The sequence below is a fragment of the Microtus oregoni genome, unplaced genomic scaffold (genome assembly GCF_018167655.1).
Source record: "Microtus oregoni isolate MIOR12 unplaced genomic scaffold, Mior012 000032F_ref0000030, whole genome shotgun sequence".
In the NCBI taxonomy this organism is placed as follows: Eukaryota; Metazoa; Chordata; class Mammalia; order Rodentia; family Cricetidae; genus Microtus; species Microtus oregoni.
Genome location: NW_024543091.1, coordinates 20,148,402 through 20,174,743, shown reverse-complemented (window position 1 = coordinate 20,174,743; position 26,342 = coordinate 20,148,402). Strand labels below are relative to the sequence as shown.

Genomic DNA, 26,342 nt, shown 5'->3' with positions numbered 1-26,342 from the left:
TGAGTTATTGTAACTTCAAAGCTGAGCATTTCTCACAAATCTGAAAGAGCCTGAACAAGAGTTGCTGGATCTTAAGAAAGGCCAGTTTGTCCCTCCCAGCATTCTCTAGGGCTGAGTCCTGACTGGATGCTATAAACGGGGTTGGACCTGAATACTAATGCCCACTATCCAAGTACAGACTACGTCTCACTGTTGTTTGCTAGTCAGTTCTTGAGAGACTAAAGCAGGTATTTTAAAAACGTAAGTCAGTACCAAGAAAACAAACACTGAATGGCAGTGGACTCCACCCTTTACTCATCTGGTTCAAACTCACCTTCTCCCCTCTTTCTTTTGACACTTGTCTTTTGTCATTCATATCACATTTGTTACCCAGGATCATTCTTTCAACGTCTGAAGAGGCGTGCTGCAGGGAGAAACAGTACAATATTGAAACAGCCTGAGCGAGACCACCCCAACCTGTCGGAAACATGGCAGCTTGACTATCTTTCACTCAACACAAGCCTAATTCAGAAAGACGTTTAAAGGTAGAAGGGAGAATTACTTCAGCTCAGAGCCTTCACAGAGCCTATACAAACATCTTCCCCCAAAGGCTCACACTTATTCTCATAACTCATATACAACAGCCAAACCTTCCAACAATTATTCCAGTCAAAAATAGAAGAAACTTAAGTACTGAGTCACCCAGTAGAGAAAGCAACCTGGGTTCTAACTATATAAAAAGATCAATATTATGGGTTCATTCAAATGTGCTAAATTATTTCCTACTCAGTTTCTTTCTGAAATACCACGGAGATTTCAAAGAAAACTTAGTACCAACTATCCTGGAACTAACCCAAATTTCTACTATCTATGGAGAAAAAAAATGTTAGAAAGGGAAAAAAGTTGCAGAAATCTATTTATTTATGCTAGTGAAAGAGCTGGGAACCAGATGTCTTAGCTGTAGATAGTCTTCCAGGCTTTATGGACACTGGCAAGTCACTCCTTCCTCACCTGTTTCCTTAGGGGAAAACACGGACCCAGATGATGTTGTCTAAGCTCTGACCTGAGTTTAAAAACGAAAACTCTCCTGTCTACTATCTCTATAGAGCTGTTGACCTGCCACCATTGGGGATCTAGCTTTCTTCAGTGGGCAGGGTGGGCCTGTCCTGCCCTTTCTGCCCCTCAGCAGCAGCCACCTCCAGGAGAAAGCGACAGCCCACGACATGCCCAGCACTGCTACTCTGCTTCCAGACATACCTCTTCAATGTTTCTTATCCAGTTTTTAATATTGTCAAAGGATTTTTCATTGGTGATGTCATAGACCAGCATAATTCCCTATGGGAGGAAACAAAAGGCTTTATGTCATATTCCATATACTTACAGCTCACAATGCAGGACACCTGCCTTTCTTTTGTCTTTTTTTGTGGTCTTTAAACTTATTCATAATAAATTTGAAAAATAAAGAGGCAAAAACAAATGAATTCTGCTATTGTTTCACTGTCTAAATGAACTGTTAACATCTTCACTGTTTAACTTTAATGACTTAGTGATTGTGGGAAAGGTGAGCCACTCTTTATACCTGACCTCAGGTGATAGTGATCAGCACGAGCTGGAGCTTCAGGCCTGGCTAAGTAAGACAGGGACAGTGAATGCTCAGAGGAAGAAGGACATTTCCAGGGTATATTCACTCGTTACAAATGAAAATAATTCTTTTTATCCCTCTACTGAGACCGAGACCATACTGTTCTAAATTTTTTGTTTCAATACAGGTTTACCTGTATTGAATACAGGCTTTCAATATAGGCTCACAATGCTACCATTTGTCTTAACACTGATAACTCATATGAAAGCATAATGTATTTATTGCATGGGTTAGTTAAGGCATTGTCATTGTGTTTTTAAAGATTTCCCTGCCTGGTAAAAATCTAAAATATTTATCTTCCAAATTAATTCAAATAATGCCTCTATGCTAAGTGCCCAGACCACTGTTCAGTATTGTGAGAACTGTGTGAGCCAGTCACGGGTGCCCTTGCAGAAGAGAGACTGGAAGAGGTTAAGCATGAAAGTAGGAAGACAGCTGAAGACCAGGCAACAGCTCCAGGAAAGGCTGATTAAGGAGAATCTAATAAGCTGGTACATGAGAGGAAGTCAGGCTCTGAAAATATCGAGTCATAGGATCTCCAGGACCATTCTCAGTACTGTGAGTGCTATATGCACTTAAGTATCAATCCATTCAACAGTATGGAGTTGACTGGCAGTACAGTGTAGAGTGCTTGCCTACCGTGGGTAAATCCTCCAGCCAGATGTCCAGCATCGTAAGAGAGTAGACAGAAAGAGAGACAGATACCGATTTCATGGCTGACCATGCACATGTCTGAAATCCTAACATTCAGGAGGCAGAGGAGAACTTCAGGCCTGCCTAGGATCCACAGTAGAACTTTAAAATAACACATACACACACCACTAAAAAAAACCTTCCAACTCCTCCCAAGAATTTGATGAGTACCTACTATGTGCTAGATACTCTGCTTATACTAGATATTCTGAGCAGTGATCAGGATGACCCAGGTCCCTTCTTTTCAAGAATGGTCAACAAAGAACACAGAGCAATATACAATTAACTAGAATTCTAACAAGTGCTACAAAGAAGCATGTGGAGCTTTGAACTAAAACAACTGGGGCATAATCTTATCTGGTGAAAAGGTTCAAGTAGTGAGGACAGTTTCTCTAAAAAAATGAGTAAAAAGCCAAGGCATGAAGACCGAGTAGAGTCAACCTGACAAAAGGGCTGGGACTGATGAAGAAGGAAGCCCACGGTGCCTGCCACTTAGCAAAACAAAAACAAATCAACAACAACAAATCCAATAGCATTCTGTCATTGAACATCTAGCATATACTCAACAGACTCAAAGGAAGCTTAAGGGGCTGGAGAGATGGCTCAGTGGTTAAGGGCACTGGCTGTTCTTTCAGAGGTCCTGAGTTCGATTCCCAGCAATCGCATGGTGGCTGGCCACCATCTATGGTGTGAATAAAGGCATACATTCAGATAGAGTGCTCATATGCATAAAATAAATAAATAAATAAAATCTTTTTTTTTAAAAAAAGAAGATACACAAATCTATTGAGAAGAAGGACAAGATGGGTCCAAGAAGGCAGACCAAGCAAGATGTCCTTTAGGGAACACTGTCTAGACAACAGCTGTTAGGTATCTCCTATAGTCACCACAAATTCTCACAAGTAAAATAGAAGAGTGTGAGTCCCTCCCAAATCTCCTACTCTTCCTTTACTATCACACGGTGAAGGGCAATAAAAGCCTGGCAGCAGTGTCAACACTTGGGGTTTCCCTCCTAGCCAGTCCCTAGGACCTGGAGAGCCTGTGGCCAGTGTTCTCAGAGCCTGACCTCCTCCACTCATGTGCTCAATGATTAGATTCTCCTCAGTTAGCCTTTCCTGGAGCTGCTGACCCAATCTTCAGCTGTCTTCCTGCTTTCACTCTGACCTCTTCTGGTCTCTTCTCTGAAAAGACAACCATGAGCGACTCGATGCTCAAACACTCACAGTGCCCTCTACTATTCTCAGAATTAAATTCCACAGCATGGCAGGCAAAGTCCTGCACAGGCGGGCTTCCAACTTTGTCAGTAACTATAAATGTAAACATATATAAATCATATAAAACACATAAGACAAAAAAGCCAAGAAATAAAAAATATTAAGAGTTCTCTCTCAGGAAGGTAGGATTTGAGATTATTTCTTGGAATTCCTAAAGCTTTTTTATTCCACTTAGATCCATTTTAACAGCAAGGGGGAAAGTATTGTTTTGTTTGTTTAAGACAGAGTCTCACTACATAGCCTTGGAACTTGCTATATAAACCAGCTGGCCTCGAACTCATAGAGATCTGCCTGCCTCTACCTCTGCCTCCTGAATACTGGAAGAAAAGGTGTGTAAGTTTTAAAATGACAAGCAATATTCTCCTCTACCCCACCCTTCCTTGCCTCAAATGTTCATTTCACTTTGGCTATATACTTTGTAAAAGATTTTTTAAAAAAATAAAAATGAAAAAGTGCACTTTTAAAATGGAAAACGTATGTTTTATGCTACTTATCATTTACCACAATAAAAAATAGCAATAATTACTGATGCAAAGTATTTTGCTAGCTACAGTTAAAATTAACCAAGTAACTACTATAGCACTACTATCTATCGTTTGGGCTAAATAATACCCTGTCTGCCTCAAATGTCCCGTCCTTTGGTCAGCACAGAAATTGAACAGCATGGTGTGAAGGGTAGAGGTTCTCAAGCCGGATGCTTCTAGTTTAGGTATTTAACAGGAAGATCCTGGAAGGCAGTATTTTAGCTTTCTCGGTCTCCAACGCGAGATTCTTCTTAACTACTTAACCCAGAATTCAGGACATAACTTGGCCTCAACAAACAGCAGCTATTTATTACTAACTTACTTCTTTAATTTCAGTAGCAAAAATCATTACACTACTTCCTATGGTTGTAAGGTAACTGATATTAATATGAATCTGCTAGAAATATAAATTAACTGTACCAGGTAAACTTTATAGATCTAGTATAGTCTACAATGAGAATTGTTGCCTAAGAATCCAGAACTTACTGGTCTATGAGAAATAGCAATAATGTAAGGACATGGCCCTTCTTCCCCTTGCAGCCTAATTGTCCAGCAGGGTTTACTGTGAAGTCTGTAAACAAAACTAAGGAGTCTCCATAGTGGCAGACTCCAGAAGAGTATCGCATGCCTGATCCAGCCAGACAAAGCACAGCCTGACCACCACCTGCTGGGAACGGCACACGCCCTGCAAACACAACAGCCCCAAAACTCAGGCGGACAGCCTGAGAGAACGGCGACTGCAACAGAACAGCATTTCTCTGGAGAGTCTCCCCTGATTCACACTGTCAGCAAGTATTTACTGAGCATCTACTGTGTCCGGAACAGCAAAACAAAAGAGAAAAGTTCTACCTTCAGACTGGAAAAGCCAGTATTATCCAGAACAGCGATCATCTGTAATTATGTGAACTGATAGGAAGGAAAATGAGGGAGTAGAAACATGAGAAAGCCAGATAATCCTTGAGTCTAAATTAAGTTACTCATCCCACTGGCCTCTTTCTTTGCATCATGTCCTAGAGCTAAATATCCAAGTGAGACAGCCACTCCACAAGGCAGTGTTCTTGCCTACTCTCAAGGGAAAGGGAACATAGAAATGGTGGGACCACCTAGTCCCAGAATGTAAAACACTGGCCAACACAAACACTAATGTGTCTAAGATGCTTCTAATCAAAAGTTACCTGTGAACTACACCAAACCTTCCCTGTTAAAATGTTCTTTTTTATAGTCCTTGGAGAAACAAACACCAACAAATTTATCTTTGGCACACACAAGAGGTCCCTTTCCTCTGATTCCAATCTAAGCAAAATAAAAGAGCAGTAATCATTCTCTTTATGATAATAAGAACACTTTACAATCTTAAAGGTATCTGCTCTGGCTAATTTTTTTTTTCAACTTAATACATACTAGAGTCATCTGAGATAAGGGAATCTCAACTGAGAAAATGTTTCCGTAATATCGGCCTGTGGAGCATTTTCTTATTGATGGCTGATGCAAGAAAGTTCAACCCACTTGAGAGTCCTGAGTCCTAAGACAGCAAAGTGAGCATGCCATAAGAAACAAGCCAGTAGCTAGTACTTCTCCATGGCCTTGGCGTCAGTTCCTGCATTTAGGTTCCTGCCTTGAGGATGATAGGACTACTAGTTATAAGAAGAAATAAATCCTTTTTTCCCAGTTGATTTTGATCACAGTACTTTATCGTAACAATAGAAACCCTAACTAAGACAGTATCACAGAGCCAAGTGTGAAGAACACAGTAAATGGCTAGTGGTATGCTAATGTGTTAACAGGAATCGTCATTCTTGTGGTAGAGATGAGTTACTAATACTCAAAAAATGGTAGACAAGGGGAAATAGGGGAGGAAAAGGTGGCAGTACTGTAGTGGAAGGACCTATGGATCCAGGTCATATCTTTCTGGATGCAAAGAACAGCCATCACCCCTTCAGCTCTGTTACCTTCTGTCATTCCCAGGAGTCTCAGTAGCTGTACCTTACAACCTATCAGGTGGGCTCCATGAGCTTAATGTTGTATCTTTCAAAGACTGAACATATCATCAAAATTTAAGGCTCAAACTTGGGCTTGGCTTATACTTTCTTAATTTATTTGGTTTTTGGTACTAGAGTTAACATCAGGTACATTAATCGCATGTTCTACCGCTGAGCCACATCCCCAGACTCAGGCCTAAAAGCTAGGGATGAAGCTCTATTCTGGGCCTGACATCCCAAGCACAGCCATACACTTCTGATTCCAAGGTGCTCACCCACCACTGTGTTCCCCACACCACACAGGACCTGCCCAGAATTAACAGACACTAAATGCATTGAGTAGAGAAGCATGTGAGGCCAGAAACAACCAAGTGATGGAGCTATGATAATAAGGACATGGTCAGGAGTAGCCCAGAAGGTCCTGGCAGCCATGGTCCTCTAGAGTTATGAATCATCCAGCCACTTCCTAGCCAGGCAAGAAGCCATAATCAAGGCCAGGCTGCAGGGGTGGATAGAGATACAGAGTGATATGGCTATAGGACTGAGGGATAAAAGAGACCAAGAAAGGAACACTTAGTCACAGGGTTTGTGGTTTGCTAAGATTGCCATCAAGTACTAATAAAAGGAAAAAAGATAGCAAAAATATAAAAATACCTCAGCAGAATGTAGAGCAGTTCTAGAACATCTAAGAGTTAATGGCTTGATTACTTATTATTAACACTAATAGAAAAATATAACTACTAAAAATCAAATACAATTTTCAAAACCCTTAAAATCTCCTGATTTCACATTTAAAAGTTTATTTTTTTCACTTTACTATATAGGGAGGAGAGGAAGCCCTTACTGAATTTGTGAGGATCAACCGGAGTCCCAACGGAATGTATATTATTGACAAGGACACAATACCCTGGACTCATAGGAATTATGAAAGGAATCATAGGAATTATCAAAGCCTTCCTCTGGTCTATGTGTGAATGTTGACAGTGTACAGGAAGCATCTAGGAAGACTGCCGTTTCCTCCTCCCGGATGTCCAGTGCCTAAACTGCCCCCAGATGACATTAGCCACACTCCTCCTGTGGAGACAAACGAGCCCTTCTTCCTCTTGTGCACACTGCCAATGCTCTCATACAGTGTGTGCATGTGCTGCTTCATCAAAGCGAGCACAGCCACCCAAGCCCAGCTTTTCTGTCTGTCTGTCCTGTCCTCATTCCCTGTTTGCTCCAGTCAGGTTTCCAGGACCAAGCTTGCCTTGCTGAAGAAGGTAGTTGTAGACTCTAGCTTCATAACTATATATAGGCGATGAATACCCCTATTTTATTTTTGCCTGATGCCATAAAAACCCCCAAACCCACTCACCATGGCTCCTCTATAGTATGCTGTTGTAATTGTTCGGAATCTTTCCTGGCCTGCTGTGTCCCTAAAATTTGAAACAAAAAAGGAAAGAGTGATTTAAAAAGTTACCACAGGTGAGGACTCCAAGTTACACGAGATAGAATCCTGATCTGCTCCCAGTGCAGTGTGGCTGGGAAAAGGAGCCTGAGACACAGACAGCACACTGTGCTTTGAGAGACAGAGGCAGCGGTGGCCACAGAAGTCTGTCAGATCTCACAATGACTTGGATGAGAACCAGGACTTGATGGTAAAAGCAGCAACAGGAAACCAAATACATAGGTCCGCTAGGAACTGGCATGTGGGAGGAAACAGAGAATAGCTCTAAACTCTTGGGCTCCTGGAGGCAGCGGCAGTCCTTTCTCTAAGTGCTACATGATTAAGGCATTTTGCTTTCTTGACTGCATTGTGATTTCTGTACAAAGCAAACTGCTGAACCGGACTTACAAATGTGTACATCCTGCTCAGCAGAGCAGAACAAAGCATGGCTCCTCCAGAACAGAGCCTGCAGTTAACTACACAGGAACCTGGAGTCTAACATCATTCTCCAAGTTCCCAAAGACTAACCATAAACATCTCAAATTTTTAATTTGTTTTTTTAAATCCACAGTAGCCTGAATCAAGGCAAGGCATTATTTGTTTTCTTCCTTGCTTTTTCAGTTAAATAGGCTCTACTTAATAAATTATAAAATACCAGGGCTACTGAAGACCTCTACTCTTTATCAGTGTAACTCATTTACAGGTGAGAAAAAGCAGGGCCTGGGAAGACACAATGGTTTGGAGAAGCTTCCCCCAATGGCCACATCTTCAAGGCTTAGTCTTTGGAGTGGTGATACTGGGAGGTGGTGGAATCTTGACTGGGCTTAGTGGGAAGTCCTTATGTCACAGGAAGCACGTTCTTCAAGTGAACTGTAGGATCCTGGGCCCTTCCTTCCTTCCTTCCTAGCCTACAAAGTGTGCTCTGCCACGCATTCATTCCCTGACATTGCTACCCAGCACCTCATCAGAGATCCAAACCAATGGTTCCACCAAACCCAAGACTAACTGGACCAAAGCAAACCATCTTTTCTTTATAAATCCTGTGTCTTGAGTATGCTCTCTCTCTCTCTCTCTCTCTCTCTCTCTCTCTCTCTCCTTTTTTTTTCCTTTCAAGACAGAGTTTCTCTGTGTAGCCCTGGCTGTCCTGGGACTCACTTTGTAGACTAGGCTGGCCTTGAATCAGAGATTCACCTGCCACTGCCTCTTGAGTGCTGGGATTAAAGGTGTGCACCACCACTGTCCAGCAAGTATTCTATCTTAGTGATGGAAAGAAGGCCTTAATTTAAAATACTGTGGCTAGAAGAAGTCCATGGTCTGTGACACTTAGCCATTTTGCTGCATCTAAGTCACAGTGGCAACTCCAATGAAGAACTATTTTATGTTTTTGAGAATTTGTTTCTTCTCGCATAGAGATTTGGAAGGATGGGCTCTGGACCTCTTCTGGATCAGTTCTGCTCCTCACCTCCCCACCCTGCCACACAGGGATGTGCAGCGCTTATTCCCCTTGGTTTTTAGAAAAGAACAGTCTGAAGGATTGCTCCATGTCTCTAATACCCTGAATCACATTTTAACCCCATTTTCAGGTCCCGATTCAAATAGAAACTCCATGTGTCTTCATTTTTTTTTTTACTTACCATATCTGAAGCTTAATTTTCTTTCCATCGAGTTCTATCGTTCTGATTTTAAAATCAATCCCTGCCAGAAAACAAAGAAGGATATGCTAAGTTCCTCAGATTCAATCCAAGTCTTATTAGGGAGGGAACAAAGATTTCTATTGAAGAAAAAAAAAGCTCTCCAACGCACTGGAAAATGTGAGCACACAGAGGGTGTGAGTGGCATGTTTCCTCTGAATGCAGCCTGGAGAAAGGAATGCTGATCCCTCTGCAGAGCGTTCCCACACATGTGAAATGCACACTACAGGCCTCATGATCTGGGCACAAATGGACTACATCCTGCAAAGTTACATAACTCAGAAGGACTGAGAACATATTTTCTCCTTTCCGAAATATATATACACAATGCTTTCGGTCCACATGCCCCAACCTTTCCCTACAGAAGGCCATGGAGCCTCTTTAAAACAATTTTCTTTCCCTCTCTTCACTTGCTTAGTCAGAACCTGCAAACTTAAGAAAAAATAAAATGAGATTCTGCCTATTTCATGGCAAGGGAGGGAAAGCTTATTCTATTTCATACAATTAGGAGGGATTTCATATACATCTTACTTAACAAATGTCCTAACAGATTACTGCCTAGAACTGAAACAGCCATCGTGGTTTTCAGCCCTGGCCACACTTCAGAATTCCAGAGAGAACAATGACGACGAGGACAACAAAGAGCTCACTTGACGAGGCCTGCCTCCTCCCAAACTGCTGACACCCATTGAGTCTGTCGCAAGCAATTCTCAAAGCTCCCAGTGTAATGTGAACCTGAGACCTAAGCTTTACAGGCCTGAAGGGTGACACAGGAAAGGCTTTTGGGACTCTGGCACTTCAAACGTTCACCATGTCCTCACCTATCCCCAAATCATGACAGCTCAAAACTGGAAAACTTCCTTAGGACTTCTACTACAAAGAAGTACAAAACCCTTGTCTTACCAGCATGCTTTAACATTTATCAGGAACTTTTTTTTTTTTTTTTTTTTTTTTTTTTTGAGATATAGGGTCTCATTAGCTCGGGCTGGCCTCAAATCACTATGTAGCTGAGGATGACCCTGAATTATCTTGCTGCTTCTCTACCTTCCAAGTGGTGGAACGGCACACTTGTGCACACCGCTCCACCGCCCTGGCTTGCTTACGCAGTGCTGGGGAACTTAGGCCTTTCTACAAGCTAGGTAAGCAAGCACTCTCCCAATTGAGCTATGCTCCAACCTCAGGAATAAGGGCTTCTGTGGGGATGAGAGATGAATACAGCTGGGCAGCAATTTGCTAAACCCCCTCATCTGGCCTCTCAGCTGTATTTAGTTGTTTCCCCCATTCTTTCACCTTTTAAAACACTGAACTCAGTCTCCAGTAGTTTTCAACAACACATATAAACTGTGTGTCCTATAAATGGTCTTGAACAGTAACTGCAGCATTTGGAATGTGCAGGGGTATTACACAGCCATGTATAATACTTCTTCACAGGGAGGTGGAAAGCACCCAAAAAGACTGCTTCCCAGTTCCAGCTCTCAGTAATGCATATGCATAAACCAACAGGATTTCACCCTCTTCTCTGTGTGGTACTTTTCCATGGGGGAGCCTTTGTAGCTTCTGGATGTAGAAACAGACAAAAATGACACCCCAACTGAGTTATCAAACTAGCCTCTTAATCATTCTTTTCTCTCACTAATGGCCCTGGACTGAGCAAATACAATCTGATCCCAGTGTTCCCGGGTTGCACGGCTCCCATTTCTTCTACAGTAGTTAGTACTGCAGGAGTAGCTGGTAACAGAAGCATGACTACCAGTGCTAGCATCCCACAGCACCTATGTCTACCCTCACTTGTTTCAGATGGAGACACTAGTTTTTATTGTGAGCCGATTTTTTAAAATATCCCCAAATCCAGTGTCACAATGACCCTGTAGAAATACTCTTTTGCACAGGCAAGGGGGCTAATGGGCAACAGCACTTTTCAACCTGAGTTCAGTGTTGAATCTCAAGTAGAGAGAACTAATTCCTTTCAGTTGTTCTTTGACCTCCACACATGGCAATGGCAGGTGTGTGCCCAGTGCACCCCTCCCCCACCACAGATACACACAAACCTCGAGTATAAAATAAACTAAAACCAAAAACCTACCCTTCCCTTTTTTGGCCCCACTAAAGAACAACGCCTAACACTCAGTAGGCATTCAATAAATCATTCTTGAAATTAACATTAAAATGTTTTTAACTATTTTTTTTTTTTTTTGGTTTTTCCGAGACAGGGTTTCTCTGTGGTTTTGGAGCCTGTCCTGGAACTAGCTCTTGTAGACCAGGCTGGTCTCGAACTCACAGAGATCCGCCTGCCTCTAACTCCCGAGTGCTGGGATTAAAGGCGTGCGCCACCACCGCCCGGCCCTTAACTATTTTTAATTATGTGTATATGTGTGGTTGCATGTGTGTGCAGAGGTCAGAGGTGCTGATTCCCTGGAGCTGGAGTTACAGGTGGTTATGAGTCACCTTATATGGATACAGGGACTTGAACCTGGTGGCAGACACCTTTCATTCCAGCATTCAGAAGGCAGAAGCAGGTGGATCTCTGAGTTTGAAGCCAGCCTGGTCTACAGAGTGCGTTCCAGAGCCATATCTCAAAACAAAACAAAAACAACAGCCTAGGTCTTCTGGAACAGTAAGTACACCTAACTGGTGAGGCACCTCTCCAGCCCAGAAATTAACATTTAAAAAACGATACTCATGCCTTTCCAGATCAGAGAAATAAAGCCAGCAGGAGGGGCAAAGGGGACTAGAAGGTAAGAAGTTCTGCAGTGGACCTCACAGTCAGGAAGACAGTACCCATCACTAAGCTGCATGCTTCCAAATGGCAAGGCAGTGGATTTGTGAAGTGTGGTTTTTGCCACATTAACTCAAACCAAATTTGGCTTCATTCTCAGATGCTCTCTCTAATAGATGGGGGGAAACACAACTCAACTCAGTACTAAGATTATTCGATTTGCTTTATAAGGAATAATGGCCTCGGTTAATCCCATCAGCCAAGCTTTAGTGAAACGAGGCTCAAAATAAGGCAAATGTCAAGGTTTAGTCAACGGGTGTAGTGATATTTTAATAAATAAAGCTAGACTGAAGATCAGAAAAGCAAAGCAGTCAACCACTAGAGAGACCTTTTACCTCTACCAAATCTACCTATCAGACCGATAGGGTGAGATCCTGTCTCCATAAATCTTCAGAGTCCACACACCAGTCAGTTCCTGTTTCTTTCCCTTTATATTCCTCTCTCTGCCCAGCCAGATCGCTCCTGTCTCCACCTCCCTAGAGCTGGGATTAAAGGTGTGAGCCACCACCACCTGGACCCGTTTCTGGACTGCCAGCGGGTAGCCTAGGGTGGCCTTGAACTCAGAGATCCCTACTCCTCGGTTACAGTCTCAATCTCCCAAATCCTGGGATTAAAGGTGTGTACCACCACTCCCTGGTCTCTAGGGGCTTAGTGTTGCATTCTGATCTGCAGGCCAGCTTTATTTATTAAATACAAATAAAATATCACCACAAATGAGCTATCTCTGTACCTCACGTCCCTTTTCTGTAACTGTTATCCAGCCATGTAGCAGACCAGCCCTAGAGTATCATTGAACCTACCTGATTCATGAATCATTCTGGGCTCATAAAATGTCATTAAATGTAATTTGTTTAAAGAGTGGTTTTCTTTCTTCCCTTATTATTAGCATATGTGTGAGAAAGAGCTCTACTGTGCACTACAGCTGAGCGTGGAGGTCAGAGAACAACTTCCTTGTGAATGACGGTATTTGGCATTGGTTCAGCTGCAGCGTATTATAGTGGATTAGCTAACTTGGAAAAGCAATCAGAACCTTTCACTAAAAATGGAGGGTATTAATAGTACTGATAAGAACTGAACTGAAAGACCTAGACAGGAGGCTTAACTATTCTGGACTTCTGTATCCTCAATTATCAAAAAACCAAAACAAAAAAAACTAGGAAGGAAGGAATACATTCCATGTGTCTATTTATCGGAGAGAGGGCGTGTTGCGTGGGGGCCTGAAAACAGCTTGTGGGGATCTGGTCTTTGTCCACCGAGTGAGTACAGAGGCTGAACTCAGGGTGACAGGCTTTACAGGGCTTTAACCATCTCACCATACTCTCCTCGCCACCTTGCTTTTTCTTTTCTTTCTTTCTTTCTTTCTTTCTTTTTTTTTTTTTTCGTTTTTGTTTTTTTAGACCAGGTCTCTTATTCTCTTATTTGACTGGAACTTGTGACGAAAGGTGAGGCTGGCTGGCCAGGGAGATCCGAAGTTTCTGAGCATTGGGATTTCAACACACAACTTTTTTTAAAAAACAAACAAAAAAAACCCCATAGGATTGAACTCAGGTCTTTGTGCTTGGAACTTTCCATCTAAGCTACCTCCCCAGTCCCTGGTGTCTCATTTTTTAAGGGCTTGTCATAGGAACATCATATTCTGGTGGGCTAAGGCCAAATATGTGCAGTAATCAGTGCCATGGGACTTACCAAGATTAAACTAATCTAAATTCATCCAAGATTTAGGTTAAGGCCCATCTTAACTCAAAGACTGGAAAGCTTGTTTGGTATGAATCATATATTTTTGCAATATTCAAATATATTTCATTAATGAAATTTCATATTTGCATCCATGTGAAATGGGCAAACAATAACCTGGGTCACCATTCCCTGTCACGAACATTCCTCCATTTACTGATTAACTGTTGTAGTTTTCTGATGGTAACTTCACTTAGTGTTTAATCACCAACCAGAAAATAAAAAGGCAAGATGGTGAGCAATCCAGGAATCTGACACATCCTCTGCTAAACTCTGATGGTTCCAGCCAGGACAGTCCTCCAGCCCAGCCCTCCTGGCTTGTCCCCGTTCCCCAGGACAGTCCTCCAGCCCAGCTCTCCTGGCTCGTCCCCGTTCCCCAGGACAGTCCTCCAGCCCTCCTGGCTCGTCCCCGTTCCCCAGGACAGTCCTCCAGCCCTCCTGGCTAGTCCCCATTCCCCAAATGACTAGAAGCTGAACGCAGGAGGAACTGTCACAAAGCCAGCACCAATGACCACAGTGCAGGCCTCTGTGAGGTGTGTGAACACACATCCAGGCAAAACACCTTCACACACAGATAAAATATAAAAACTTAAAAGAATAAAATCGAAGAGAACAACTGCATCTCTAGAAACACAGCTTTCTGAAGCACTATATTTCCTGATTCAATAGACTTTAAAGAGCATCAGTTTTTGGCAGCAAATAATACAATAATTTGTGTTCAAAACAACAGCTCTCTGTCAACCTGACTCATGACCACTCCACGAACACAGACTATGTGAGTGTGACCCACTCAGCTGGCAACCTAAACCAACATCTACCTCGGGAGACCAGAGTTGAGTAAACCCAATGGGATTTTTTTCCATGATTTTAAAACAGACTTACTTTTCCCATTAAAATTTATCTATTCAAATAACACAGGAAACATACTGTAAGAAAATATTCCCAAGGGATTCAGGCCATTTTCATTTTGACAGTTTTTTCTGAATTGATTCTTACGCTAAATGGCTGCTTATAATTGATCATGTTATCCACTATACGGAGGCAGAAGAGGGGATAGGACCAAGAATCACATGTCTGGGAAGAACCTAGGAGATTAATAGCACAGGTTTGCTTTTATGGCTAAGAAAATAGATCCAAGAATTTAATTAGCCATAAAACCCAATACAAATGATGAATTAAAAATCTGTGTGCTCCCGGACAGAAATCTCAAGGTCCAAATCAGGAGCAGAAGGAGACGGAGCACGAGCAAGGAACTCAGGACCACGAGGGGTGCACCCACACACTAAGACAATGGGGATGTTCTATTGGGATCTCACCATGGCCAGCTGGCCTAGGCCTGAAAAAACATGGGATAAATCCGGACTAGCTGAACATAGCGGACAATGAGGAATACTGAGAATTCAAGAACAATTGCAGTGGGTTTTTGATCCTACTGCACGTACTGGCTTTGTGGGAGCCTAGGCAGGTTGGATGCTCACCTTACGAGACCTGGATAGAGGTGGGCAGTCCTTGGGCTTCCCACAGGTCAGGGAACCCTGATTGCTCTTCGAGCAGATGAGGGAGGGGGAATTGATCGGGGGAGGGGGAGGGAAATGGGAAGCGGTTGTGGGGACGAGGCAGAAATCCTTAATAAATAAATAAATTTAAAAAAAAAAAAATCTGTGTGCTCATTTCGGCAGCACATACACTAAAACTGGAACAACACAGAGATTAGCATGGCCCCTGCACAAGGATCCCATGCAAATTTGTGAAGCGGTCCATATTTTTTTATCCACTTGGCACTTCATCTTAAAGTACTGCCTTGTAAGGGAATTATTAGAGATGCCAGGTAATGTAATGGAAATGAGATTTATTAAAAAAAAAAAAAACCAAACACATTTCTATTGTGTGTGTAATGTGACCATGGGTTTTTCAGGCCATAACAGATATGTGGAGACTGGAAGACAACTTTGTGAGATCTATTTTTGTCTATCTTTACCTGGTGATCAAGGTTAGGTTGCCAGCCTTGCACACCACAGACATTTCCCACTGAGCCACCTCACTGATGTTCACATAAGGTTAGCTGATACACTATACCAATAAACTATGGTCTTCTTCTCAGATTACAAACATGCTGTCATCTAAGGATGGAGGAAAACAAGATAATATGAATAAAAAATCCTATTTGCAAATAAAAAATTAAATTTTGTTATTTTAAGATCACGACTGCCCCAAGAGACATGAACAAGAATGTCCAGGTCTTGTTGTGACGCCTGTTCTTTAAAGGCCGTGGGAAAATACTGGCAACACCGCGATGTCCACCACCAGGAGAGGAATACCAAGAACACACTCTTGGTATTCGAAGAGCGAATACTCTGAGGCACTAACAATGCCACATCTATCAACACGGTGGAATCTAACAAAACATAGCATTAACTGGGAAAAAAACAAGTTGCAGAAATATAGTCAAATTATTACTGGAAATATTTAAAACTGCTAAAAATAAAGTCTGTTTCATTAGCACAGACATCCATCTGTAAAGTAGTACAATTACACTTACATCAATTGATAATTAAAGCATAAAACACCGGGCTGGAGAGATGGTTCAGCAGTTAAGAGCAACAGCTGCTTTTCTAGAGGACCGGGGGTTCAATTCCCAGCATTCATACGGCAGCTAACAACTGTCTATAACATTAGATTCAGGGAAATCCAACTCCCTCTTCTGGCCCCATAGACATTGCACACAAGAGACGCACAGATATTTGTGCTGGCAAAATACCACACATATAAAATTTTTTAAAAAGCTTAAAATATGCATGAAAATAGTTGGTAACAAATTAAATAAAATAATACATAGTAAAATAATTATTATTTCTGGAAAGAAATTAAGGGAGGATTAAATTGAGGATTTACATGGGGATTGATTGCTATATTAACTAATTTTTAAAAAGATTTATTTTTAAATTGTGTGTATGCACATGTGTGGGTGCGCACATGAGGGCAGGTTCTTATGAAGGCCAGAGATGTTGGAGTCCCCTGAGCTGAGGTTAGACCGTGTGTGAACTACATGATATGGGTGCTGGGAATTGACTTCAGATACTCTAAATGAGCAGAGCAGTATGTGCTCTTAACTGTTGAGCCATTTTTCCAGCACTATAATTTCATTACTTTTAAAATCAAGCAATGGGTACGTGGATATGAGTGTTTTATATTAGCAATGATAGGTACTGGATCCCCAGTTGCTGGGTTCCTCTGCCATAGATGAAATAAGCCAAATCAAACCTAACTGATAAATCCAGGTTAAATGAACAGATCAAAGCAACGCCTGGGTGACCCTTGGGAAGGCAGGGTAGTGGCTACCAGGTCTTATATAGCCTGTAGGCATGGTCTTGAGCAGCCCCAGGGAGGGGGGCTGATTTTTGGCAGGCTTTCTCAGGGACAGGATTTGGAATGGGAAGAGTGAGACCAGAGCATGGACTGCCCCTAGCTGGAGATCCCCAACGTCCCAACCTTTCTGGGTATATATGGATGGTGGTAGAGCTTCCACCTAAACAAGCAGTATTTTCATGTACACGTAAGACTTTAAAACTTCTTTTACATGTGTATACATGTGTGTTGCCTGTGAAAGTATGAGCACATGTGTGTGGACATGTGTGCATATGTGTGTGGGTATCTTCAGAGGCTACAAGAGGAAGTCAGATCTCCTGGAACTGCAGTTACAGGCAGTTACAAACAAAAATGCTTTTTGAAAACAAATATTATGGTTGGATGATGCCTCAGTGGGGTGATCAAGCATGAGGACCTTGAGCCCATGCTAAAAATACTAAAACAAAACATCGTGTGAGGCACTCTGTATCCACAACCCCAGCACTGTAGGGTAGTGATACTCCAGGGTGGGCGTGGCCCTTACAGGTCAACCAGCCTAATCAAAACAAGCTCCAGGTTTGTGGAGACATCTGTCTCGAAAAAATAATGTTAAAAGTCACAGAAGAAAACACCTGACATTGACCTCTGAGCCCCCAAAATACATATACATAAAAGGTAAAAAATAAAAATGTAAAGCAAATATTGGTTGCTTGGAAAACAAAAAAGAAGGCAGACATCCATTCACAATACATAGGAAAGCCATCCAAGTTTTAATAATGAAAGGGATTTAAGAAGATCTAGCCGCAGACAAAGCAGGCCCTTCCAGCCTTGTTCAATATAGAGGGCCTGTGAGCCCTATAATGTTACCATGTTGGTAGGTACTCTGTGTGTGTGTGTGAGACTGGATCAGATAAAGGAGTCCTGATTTTCCATTCAATAAGAGAAGGAAGAAGACCCCCATTTCTTCCCCCATGGCTCTGCTAACATCTCTGAGAAGAAAGCATTTTATGGGATACCCAAGGACTCGGGGCTTCAAGGAACTAGAGAGGTGTGATGTGGAGTGTGTGCCCATTCACAGTTCTGCTTATAATACAATTCTCAGAAACCAGTGAGGCAGCTGGAGGCAGCTGGAAAGATGAGTTTCACCAAGACTGGGGAGGGAACACAGAGCACAGCCCAACCCATAGTAGACAGACTTCACAGAATGGGCCACCTTTCATCCTGCAATTTAGAAAGAGTTTAACGCGGAGAAGGAGCAGATAGACTACTCCCAACCATTTCACGCTGAAGTTGAACTAGTTGACAGATGTGAATATACTAAGCACCTCCCCCAAGAAAGGAGAGGCTGCCCTGGGTTAGTGGCGGGGCAAAAGGATACCACTGGCTGAGTGTGGGAAAGACTGCTTTTAGGCTGGCCTTGGGAACTCTCTATGTGGGGCAGCAGGCCAGCCCTCCTGACCTTCAGCATGAGCTGTGACTTGATGTACTCTGTGCTGTGGGTGCTACAGTTCATAACTACATTCAACTTCTCTGTTCTGGAGACTCCTGGAACTTTTATCAGGGGGGCGAGGGTACGGGAGAGGCCTGCTGCCTGAATCATTAAAATTAAAATCATTAAAAACCGAGAGGTCTTCAACTGAATTTTCCCTACCTGTCCTACTGAAGTTTAAGGGCTTGCTGTTGTTACATTAGGCTTTGTCTTAGGTTCTGATCTTTTGGCTGCAGGCACTAGAACCATGGTGGGAAGGTACATTATCTGGATCACTCAGCCTTTCAATAAATGATAGCAAAGCACAATTCCAAGACTACGTTTACTCAAAGCACTGAACATTTTTCTACATCGATTGTCCATTCCCTTTGATGCACTTTAAGAGGCAGAAATTTAACATCATGTTTTTACAAGTGGAAAGAAAAAGATTTACTTCTATTTAAAAGCACAATTGAAAACAGCTGGAACCCCAAGTTGTCTGCATGTGTTATATGGTTTGTCGATTTACATTTCTGAGCTATTTCAGTGGAGAGCTTCCCAAATATTGAAATCTACTTCAGAGAAACCTATATATACTCTCTTAATTACAAAGGTTGATTTTTTTATTTTACATAAATTGGTACACTCAGAGGTCAGTCAGATCCCCCGAAATTGTAGTTCCAGGTGGTTGTGAGCTATCATATGAGTGCTGGGAATCAAATACAGGTTCTCTGGAATAGCAGCAAGTGCTCTTTACTGAGGAACCATCTCTCCAGGCCCCCTGTTTTTGGTTTATGAGTCAAGAGCCTTGCTATTTAGCCTAGGCTGGTCTCAAGCTCAGGATCTTCCAAGCCAGCCTCCTAAGTGGTGGGGCCACAAAGATTTTTACTATTAGCAATTCAGACGCAGCACAGGCTGCTCAGGCCAGTTTCGAAACTCTCTGCCAGCCACATTTTGCCTAGGCTTGTGTGTACTTCTGAACACAGAGAATAATGAAATTTGAGCTGGCTTCTAGGTGATTATTTAAAATCTCTATCTAGTGAAATTGGAAAAAATGAGTCACAGACTTACTTTAAATATTTTTTACAAAGAAAAAAAACTTGGAGAAAATGTATAAAAGTAGAATTATAATTAAGAATGCTACTTAGATTTTAAAAGGGAGGGTTAAGACATTATTCTCTTATAAATAAACATTCTGTTAGTTTTAAATCTATTGTCACCATATAGTCAGAGCCTTCCAGCTTGAAAATTTTAGTCTAATATTTAGGAGGCAAACATTTAGATGAGACTTTAGATAGCCACTGAAAGCTATGCGTATTTGTTAGCTCAGTTAAGTCGATGCAAAGAGAACTGTTAAGGTGAACTAGCAAGGGCTCATAACACAACTTACTATTTACAAGACTTCTGACAGCTGGGCAGTGGTGGCACATGCCTTTAATCCCAGCACTTGGGAGGCAGAGGCAGGCGGATCTCTGAGTTTGAGGCCAGCCTGGTCTACAGAGCTAGTTCCAGGACAGGAACCAAAAGCTACAGGACAACCTTGTCTCAAAAAAACAAGAAAAAAGGACTGCTGACATACTAACAAATGCAGTGGAACCTTTCATGGTTCTTCAGGTCTTCTACTCTATGAATAGGAAGTGGCAAGCTAAGTCCATCTGTGGTAGAAATTAACCCTGACACAAATCACCACTTCCTGCTTTAAAAAGCTGCATTGCTTTGCACTATTTTAGAATTTTCTACTTATATCTCAATTAAATAAGACAGCTGTACCCATTAGATCTGATTGAACTAACAAGAGATGAGAAATCAGGAGTTAGTTCTACAACCTGGGGAAGAATCCTCAATTTTTCTTTAGGCTACAACATACATGACAGAATAAAAGCCCTACGGTGAAGCACAGATTAATTTCTTTGGTGCTGCCTGGGAGAGAATTCTGAGCCTTGGAAATACTAAACAAGTACTGTGCCAGTGAACTGTGTCCTGAACCCTTGCGTGTACTTTAACAACTTATGTGCATGTGCTTCTGTCTTAGTGTTGCTGTGACAAGCTGACCATCTGGGGTTTTTGGAGGAATGTGGAAGACTAGAAAAGCAATTGTACGCTGTAAGTGGGGTTAAGAGGCCATCCCAGTTGGAGCTTTCTAACCGTAGAGCTGAGAACCAAGTAGAATATAGAAACCTGGCTCAAGAGGCTTCAGAGAACAATGTTAGCAATCAGACTAGAGACAATTCTTGTGATATTCTCACAAAGACTGTGGTTGCTTTCTGCCCCTGTCCTAAGGACCTGCCTGAGGCTAACATAAAGAGTTTGTACTAACTTTGTTGGCAGAGGTGGTTTCAAGACAGGCTGATATTGACTCCATTATGTAGTTACGCAGATCTAAAGGAAAAGAACAAGTAGGGCAAAAAGAAATAAAAATTTACACTTTGAGAAGAAAAAGTACATCAGGAAATTTAATGTTGTAACCAAGTCTTATGCTCAAAGGTATGAAAAGTTTAAAGAAAGGCCTGATGGTAAATGAAACAAAGGAAGTGGTACACTCAAGGCAAGACTCCACTCCCTAGTACCAACTTGTCTTAGTTCCTTTCCTGCTGCTGTGAAGAAACACTATGACCCAGGCAACTGAGAGAATCGAGTTTACTGGGGGCTCACAGTTCAGAGGGTATGGAAATGATCAACATGGAGGATAGCATGGCGGGGAGATGGGGGGAGCAGGCATGCATGAACCTGGAGCAGCAGCTCAGAGCTTAATCCTGATCCACACGTACAAGACAGAGAGAGCTAGCTGGGAACGGCATGGGCTTTTGAAATCTTTTACCTGCACACATACATGTATCTCACACACACATGCATATGCTCACAGGTACTTATACACACACAGGAAATGTGTCAAGTGTTAGTCTAGAAGTAACAATGAGTTTGACATTTATCATGAGAGGAATTTAAGATTGTGAACAGATGTTTTGTCTTCAATCAAATCTCTGTTCACAAAGAATTTTATATGCGAACTCTTCTTGAAAACTCAAAGTTCGGAAAGCTCTGAGATTTCCATTTTCTCCCCGTAATTAACTCATGATCACCTCAAGAACCAAACTTCTCAAAAACGAAACTAGCTGCATCTCCTCTGCTCCATCCATGTTGCCAAGAAAGTCACCTCTACAACAGGAAAACCTCTATATGAGTCACCAGACTCTAAGCCAGGAACTGCCTTGTCTGGACTTTTAACAAGTCAGTCGGGCTTGTTCACTTAGAGGTTAAGGAAAAACTACAGTCACTGAAAAAAAAATCTTAAAAACAAACAGCAAATCCCTCACTTTACATATTACTGCAATGGGGAAAAAAAAACAGATTGCCAAATCACTGGAGTTAATTCTGGGAAAAATGACAACTACATTCCAATGATGCTGAAAAAAATATGCATCAAGACATGGACTGAATCTCCTGGATCTGCCCATGTACTGAAAATTATCATTCTATCCATTCATTTAGAAGCTGAGAAGAAAGACTAGAAGCCAGGTGTAGTGCTACACACTTTTAATCCCAGTGCTTGGAAGACAGAGGCAGATCTCTGGGTTTGAGGCCAGTCTGGTCTACAGAGTAAGTTCCAAAACAGCCAAAGCTACATAGTTGAGACCCTGACTCAAAAAAGGGGGGGGGGATAGGAAAGACTAAAATAACAGAATTAAGTCACAATATGACAGTACAAAAACTGCAAACAAAGGATAGTCTTGCTCCCTCTCAGACTCAGTTCTTTAAATAGGAACTATAAAGAGTGTTATCCATGCCATGGGGCTGAAACAACCTTAGCAATAATTTGTTTTCTAGGAAAATTCTGAGTCACTTTGTTTAGAAGAATTTTAGGTTATATAGTGCAAAATATAAAACTTAGAAATTTACCTCACCCAGTTAATATGAATCAACAAATTGGGGAAGGGAGCAGAGGAGGAAGGTCTGTACCAAATTACTGGAGGCAGAAAGAGAACTCTAAAGGCATACTCGCTCCTGCAAGACCACAGTTTCTTCCCAGCTACCCTCTCTGTGGAAAAACACAGTAACTAGAGGTTGTAAAATCAACCCAAGAGAAAACTCAGCTCTGAATCTAGTTTGCAAAGCCTCCTCCATCAAGTCCACTGGCATTCCAATGCTGTACAAGAAGCCACTGAAACCAACAATGTTAAAACCAAACGATGGAGTATGTGACTGTGAAGAGAACAAAATCAGCAGAAATGACACAAGTAGAACACTAGTTTTCTAATAAAAAATGGAAAACTACTAATGATTACATCATTCTGATTTGTAAGCACATTCCCTTCTGATACAATAATTTAAAGCTCACAGCTGTGAATATCATGTTTTGAATCTGAACTGTACCTCCAAAGTTCATGTTCTGAACACCCAGTCCTGGGCTGTGGGTGGAACCCTGAAGGCTGTGGAGCCTTTTGGTGTGACCCAGCTAGTGGAGGTAGTTCACTAGGAAAGTCATACTCACTTGGGATCCATGTTTGGCCACAATGTGAGGTACAAGAGGTTCGGGAAAGCAGCCATGCCTTTGCTGCCATGACAGACTGAAATCCTATGTAACCGTGCACCAAAATAAATCTTTGAAGCTGTCAATAATCTGGTCACATGCATGCAGAAGTAATTAGTACACTTTATAACCTCCACATACCCAATAAGCCCGTCTATGTATGTAGTCAGTTCCCACCTTAAGATCAATTTTTGTAACTTTATAGGTGCTGAAGGATTCTGTAAAAATTTCTTCCCTGGTTTAGTCTTTAAAGCAAAAAAAAAAAAGAAAGAAAGAAAGAAAAAAAGAAAGAAAGAAAAAACAGACGAGAAAAAAAAAGAGTTTTAAACAGCAATTAGCTTCATAAATATAAGCTCTTTCATCTAAGTTCCAAACCTAGAGATTTATTCTGGTCTGGCCCAGGGATGAAGATGAACACACACATTTTCTTTAGTATCTTTTGTTCATACAGACATTTACCTCCTTAAGAACACAAAGAATGTGGAACAACTATATTTAAAGTATAAAATGTGGGAGTTGTCGACACATGCTGCAGCAGATCTTGAGTTTAATCTGTATTTCCGTATTTCTCTGCTGCAGGATTCCAGTATGCAAACAAGAGGAGAGCGGGAAAGGAGGAGAGAACTTTTGCAGCATGCACATGAGACATCTTACAACGCCAACCAGACACTGCCATGGTCAGAGAACCTTCAGTACCACGCTCCATACATTTTTTTAAAAGACCAAAGACACATTTCAAATTATTTTTCAGCTTTTAAAAAATAAAAACAGATTTAAAGTAGGGACTGAGATAAAGGCTTTTCTAGCCCTCTGGTAGCTAAGATGGGGGCCATGCACACTCCTGCCCAGGCATCAGTGTTCACTGGGATAGTGCCTGCAACAGCTAAACTACTGTAATTAACCTGAGTCAGTGGGGCGAAGGGCAAAGGGCGTGTGGGATACTCACACAATGGAATTTTTCTTCTGTCATGAAGAAAAAGAAAGTTATGCTGTTTACAGGAAAATGGATGCAACTGGAAATAATCACATTAGGTCAATTAAGGCAGTCTCAAAGACAGATAGCCTACGCTTTCTCCCTTTTGTGGCTCCTAGACTTTAGAGATCTGTAAAATCGTGTATGTATATATGACATGGAAGCACAAGAAAAGCTATTGAGGGGGATGGAGGAGACAGGAGGGGGAGGAAGAAATGAGGACAAGAGAATAAGCTCAACATATATTTTATACAAAAACTTTAAATATACATAATATAAAATTGTTTAAATGCACAGGTATTTCCACCAACTCATTCCCAGTGTTGGGTAGGAAAATTATTCAATTTGTGTTGCCTTTTCTCATTCTTTCAAAACTGACAGCTCTTTCTAGATCCTGGAGATGAATGTTAACAATTACCCAACATCCATCAGCACCTGCTTTCCTCAGGTACACATTTCAATTTACAAAATATATGCTTTTTAGACATGTCATCCCCAGGCAATTAGTTGCCCCAACTGACAGACATGTGAAATACAAAAGACTCATTTGGAGAGCTCTAACCTGAGGTCATGGGCACAGAAGAGATGGCTGGAGGTGAACAACTTCCTTGAAAATGGCTTTGTATGTCTGTCCTACCCCCGCCTCTTCTTGTCACATCAGTCACTGAAGACTTTGTGCCTTATCCACCAAGGAGCAATGCTTTGAAGATATTAAAAGTAATCTTTGAACATTATCAAGATTACATAGAAACTTTCTAAGTATTTGTTATAACATTATAAAAGCAGCAAAACTAGCCAGGCAGTGGTGGTGCACACCTTTAATCCCAGCACTCGGGAGGCAGAGGCAGGTGGATCTCTGTGAGTTCGAGACCAGCCTGGTCTACAAGAGCTAGTTCCAGGACAGGCTCCAAAACCACAGAGAAACCCTGTCTCGAAAAACCAAAAAAAAAAAAAAAAGCAACAAAACTTAAAATTCACTATGTCTACAGCTATGTAAAAACTGGAGTTATGCAAAGTAACATGCACTGCAGTCGAGCAGTTTACACCAGGACATGTGTCTGCATGGCAGGATTCTCAACATCAGGAGCTGAAACTGGTGCTTCCTCTTACATTATTCTTGTATTAAGTAACCTCAAGGAAAATATTTCATCCACTGTAACTGAAACAGCACTCAGTGTGACTAGACTTCAAATTCTGGATTAGAGCAGCTCTAGGTAGCCACCCCTGCAATGATTTCAACATCTGTTGTTTATCTGGGGGCATAAAGAGGCACACCAAACTAGCTCATTTGTTCTGTGTGAAAAGAAGATTGCTATATGGGGAATTGTTAGTTCTTTGTTAGTGTTTTTGTTATTATCAAGATTCCTCAGGAAAGTGAGCTGGCCAGAAGCATAGCTAATGAAAGTGAAACAGGAAAGAAACAGAATTGATCATGCCAGTCCGCCTTAAGCAGTTACTCTAGCACTGAGAAGTAGGAGGGTAGTAGCTATTTCCAGGAAGTATGCCAGCTGGGGGGCTACAATCTCTAGCTAGCAAACTGCCCAAATTTGTTCCCCATTCCCTACCCCTATACTGCGTTTATTTGCTGCCACCTGTAAGAGGATGTGTAAAAACAAAAGAAAAGATAAACACCAACTTCCACTTACACTGTATGTCTGTGATATCTACACAAACAGACCCCGGCAAGCAGGCATCCCATGTAGATGTCATTTGTCCATTCTGTCGCTATTTCTAATCAGCTCAGATAATTCCAAGTTTGCTGTACTATAATTTATCCAATTAATCTAATCAGCTATAAAACAGAAGAGGGCAACAGTGCAATCTTTGATAAAGTGAGCTCACTGGGCTTTAAAAACTGCTCAGCTGAGGACATAGTTAACTTCTATACAAAGGGCAAAAGTAACTTTGGTAAATACTCTGCCTTTTTTTGAGATGGGGACAAGAAGTTGAGGTTGGACAGTCTTGAATTCAAATTCATGATCCTCATACCTCAGTCTCCTGAGTGTTGGAATTATAGTCATTTGCAACCACGCCTGGCTTACTTTCTATATTTTTAGCTCATCTTTCTATTCATAAGACCCCGCATAACAACAGGATGTTAAACCTAAGAACAAAATAAAACAAAAAATAGGCACATACAGTATTTTAAAGTAAATTCATGGGTGCAGAGATGGAAAGTTCTATATTTCTACATGTCTGGGAAGAAACCCAGAATGTTTCAAATAGAAACAGTTGAGGGCTTCTGTTTGTTGTTTCAAAGCAAAAAAGAAAAACATCATCTGAAAATGTTACTTCTGTAATCAAAAG

General features: G+C 41.6%; 1 protein-coding gene and 1 non-coding gene across 2 annotated transcripts in view; one reads left to right on the top strand and one right to left on the bottom strand.

Annotated features, from left to right (window-relative positions):
• The window catches only part of Rab8b (RAB8B, member RAS oncogene family), a 67,964-nt gene that overhangs the window by 7,878 nt on the left and 33,744 nt on the right, over positions 1-26,342 (bottom strand). The window contains exons 2-5 of the mRNA XM_041679646.1: positions 9,155-9,215; positions 7,449-7,509; positions 1,237-1,314; positions 314-403 (exon numbers count right to left, since the gene is read on the bottom strand). Coding sequence (XP_041535580.1) covers positions 314-403; positions 1,237-1,314; positions 7,449-7,509; positions 9,155-9,215 — 290 coding nt within the window. The remainder of the gene's footprint in view (positions 1-313; positions 404-1,236; positions 1,315-7,448; positions 7,510-9,154; positions 9,216-26,342) is intronic.
• Positions 15,385-15,488, top strand: LOC121466255. The gene has a single exon (XR_005976739.1). It is a non-coding gene; the product is annotated as a U6 spliceosomal RNA (small nuclear RNA).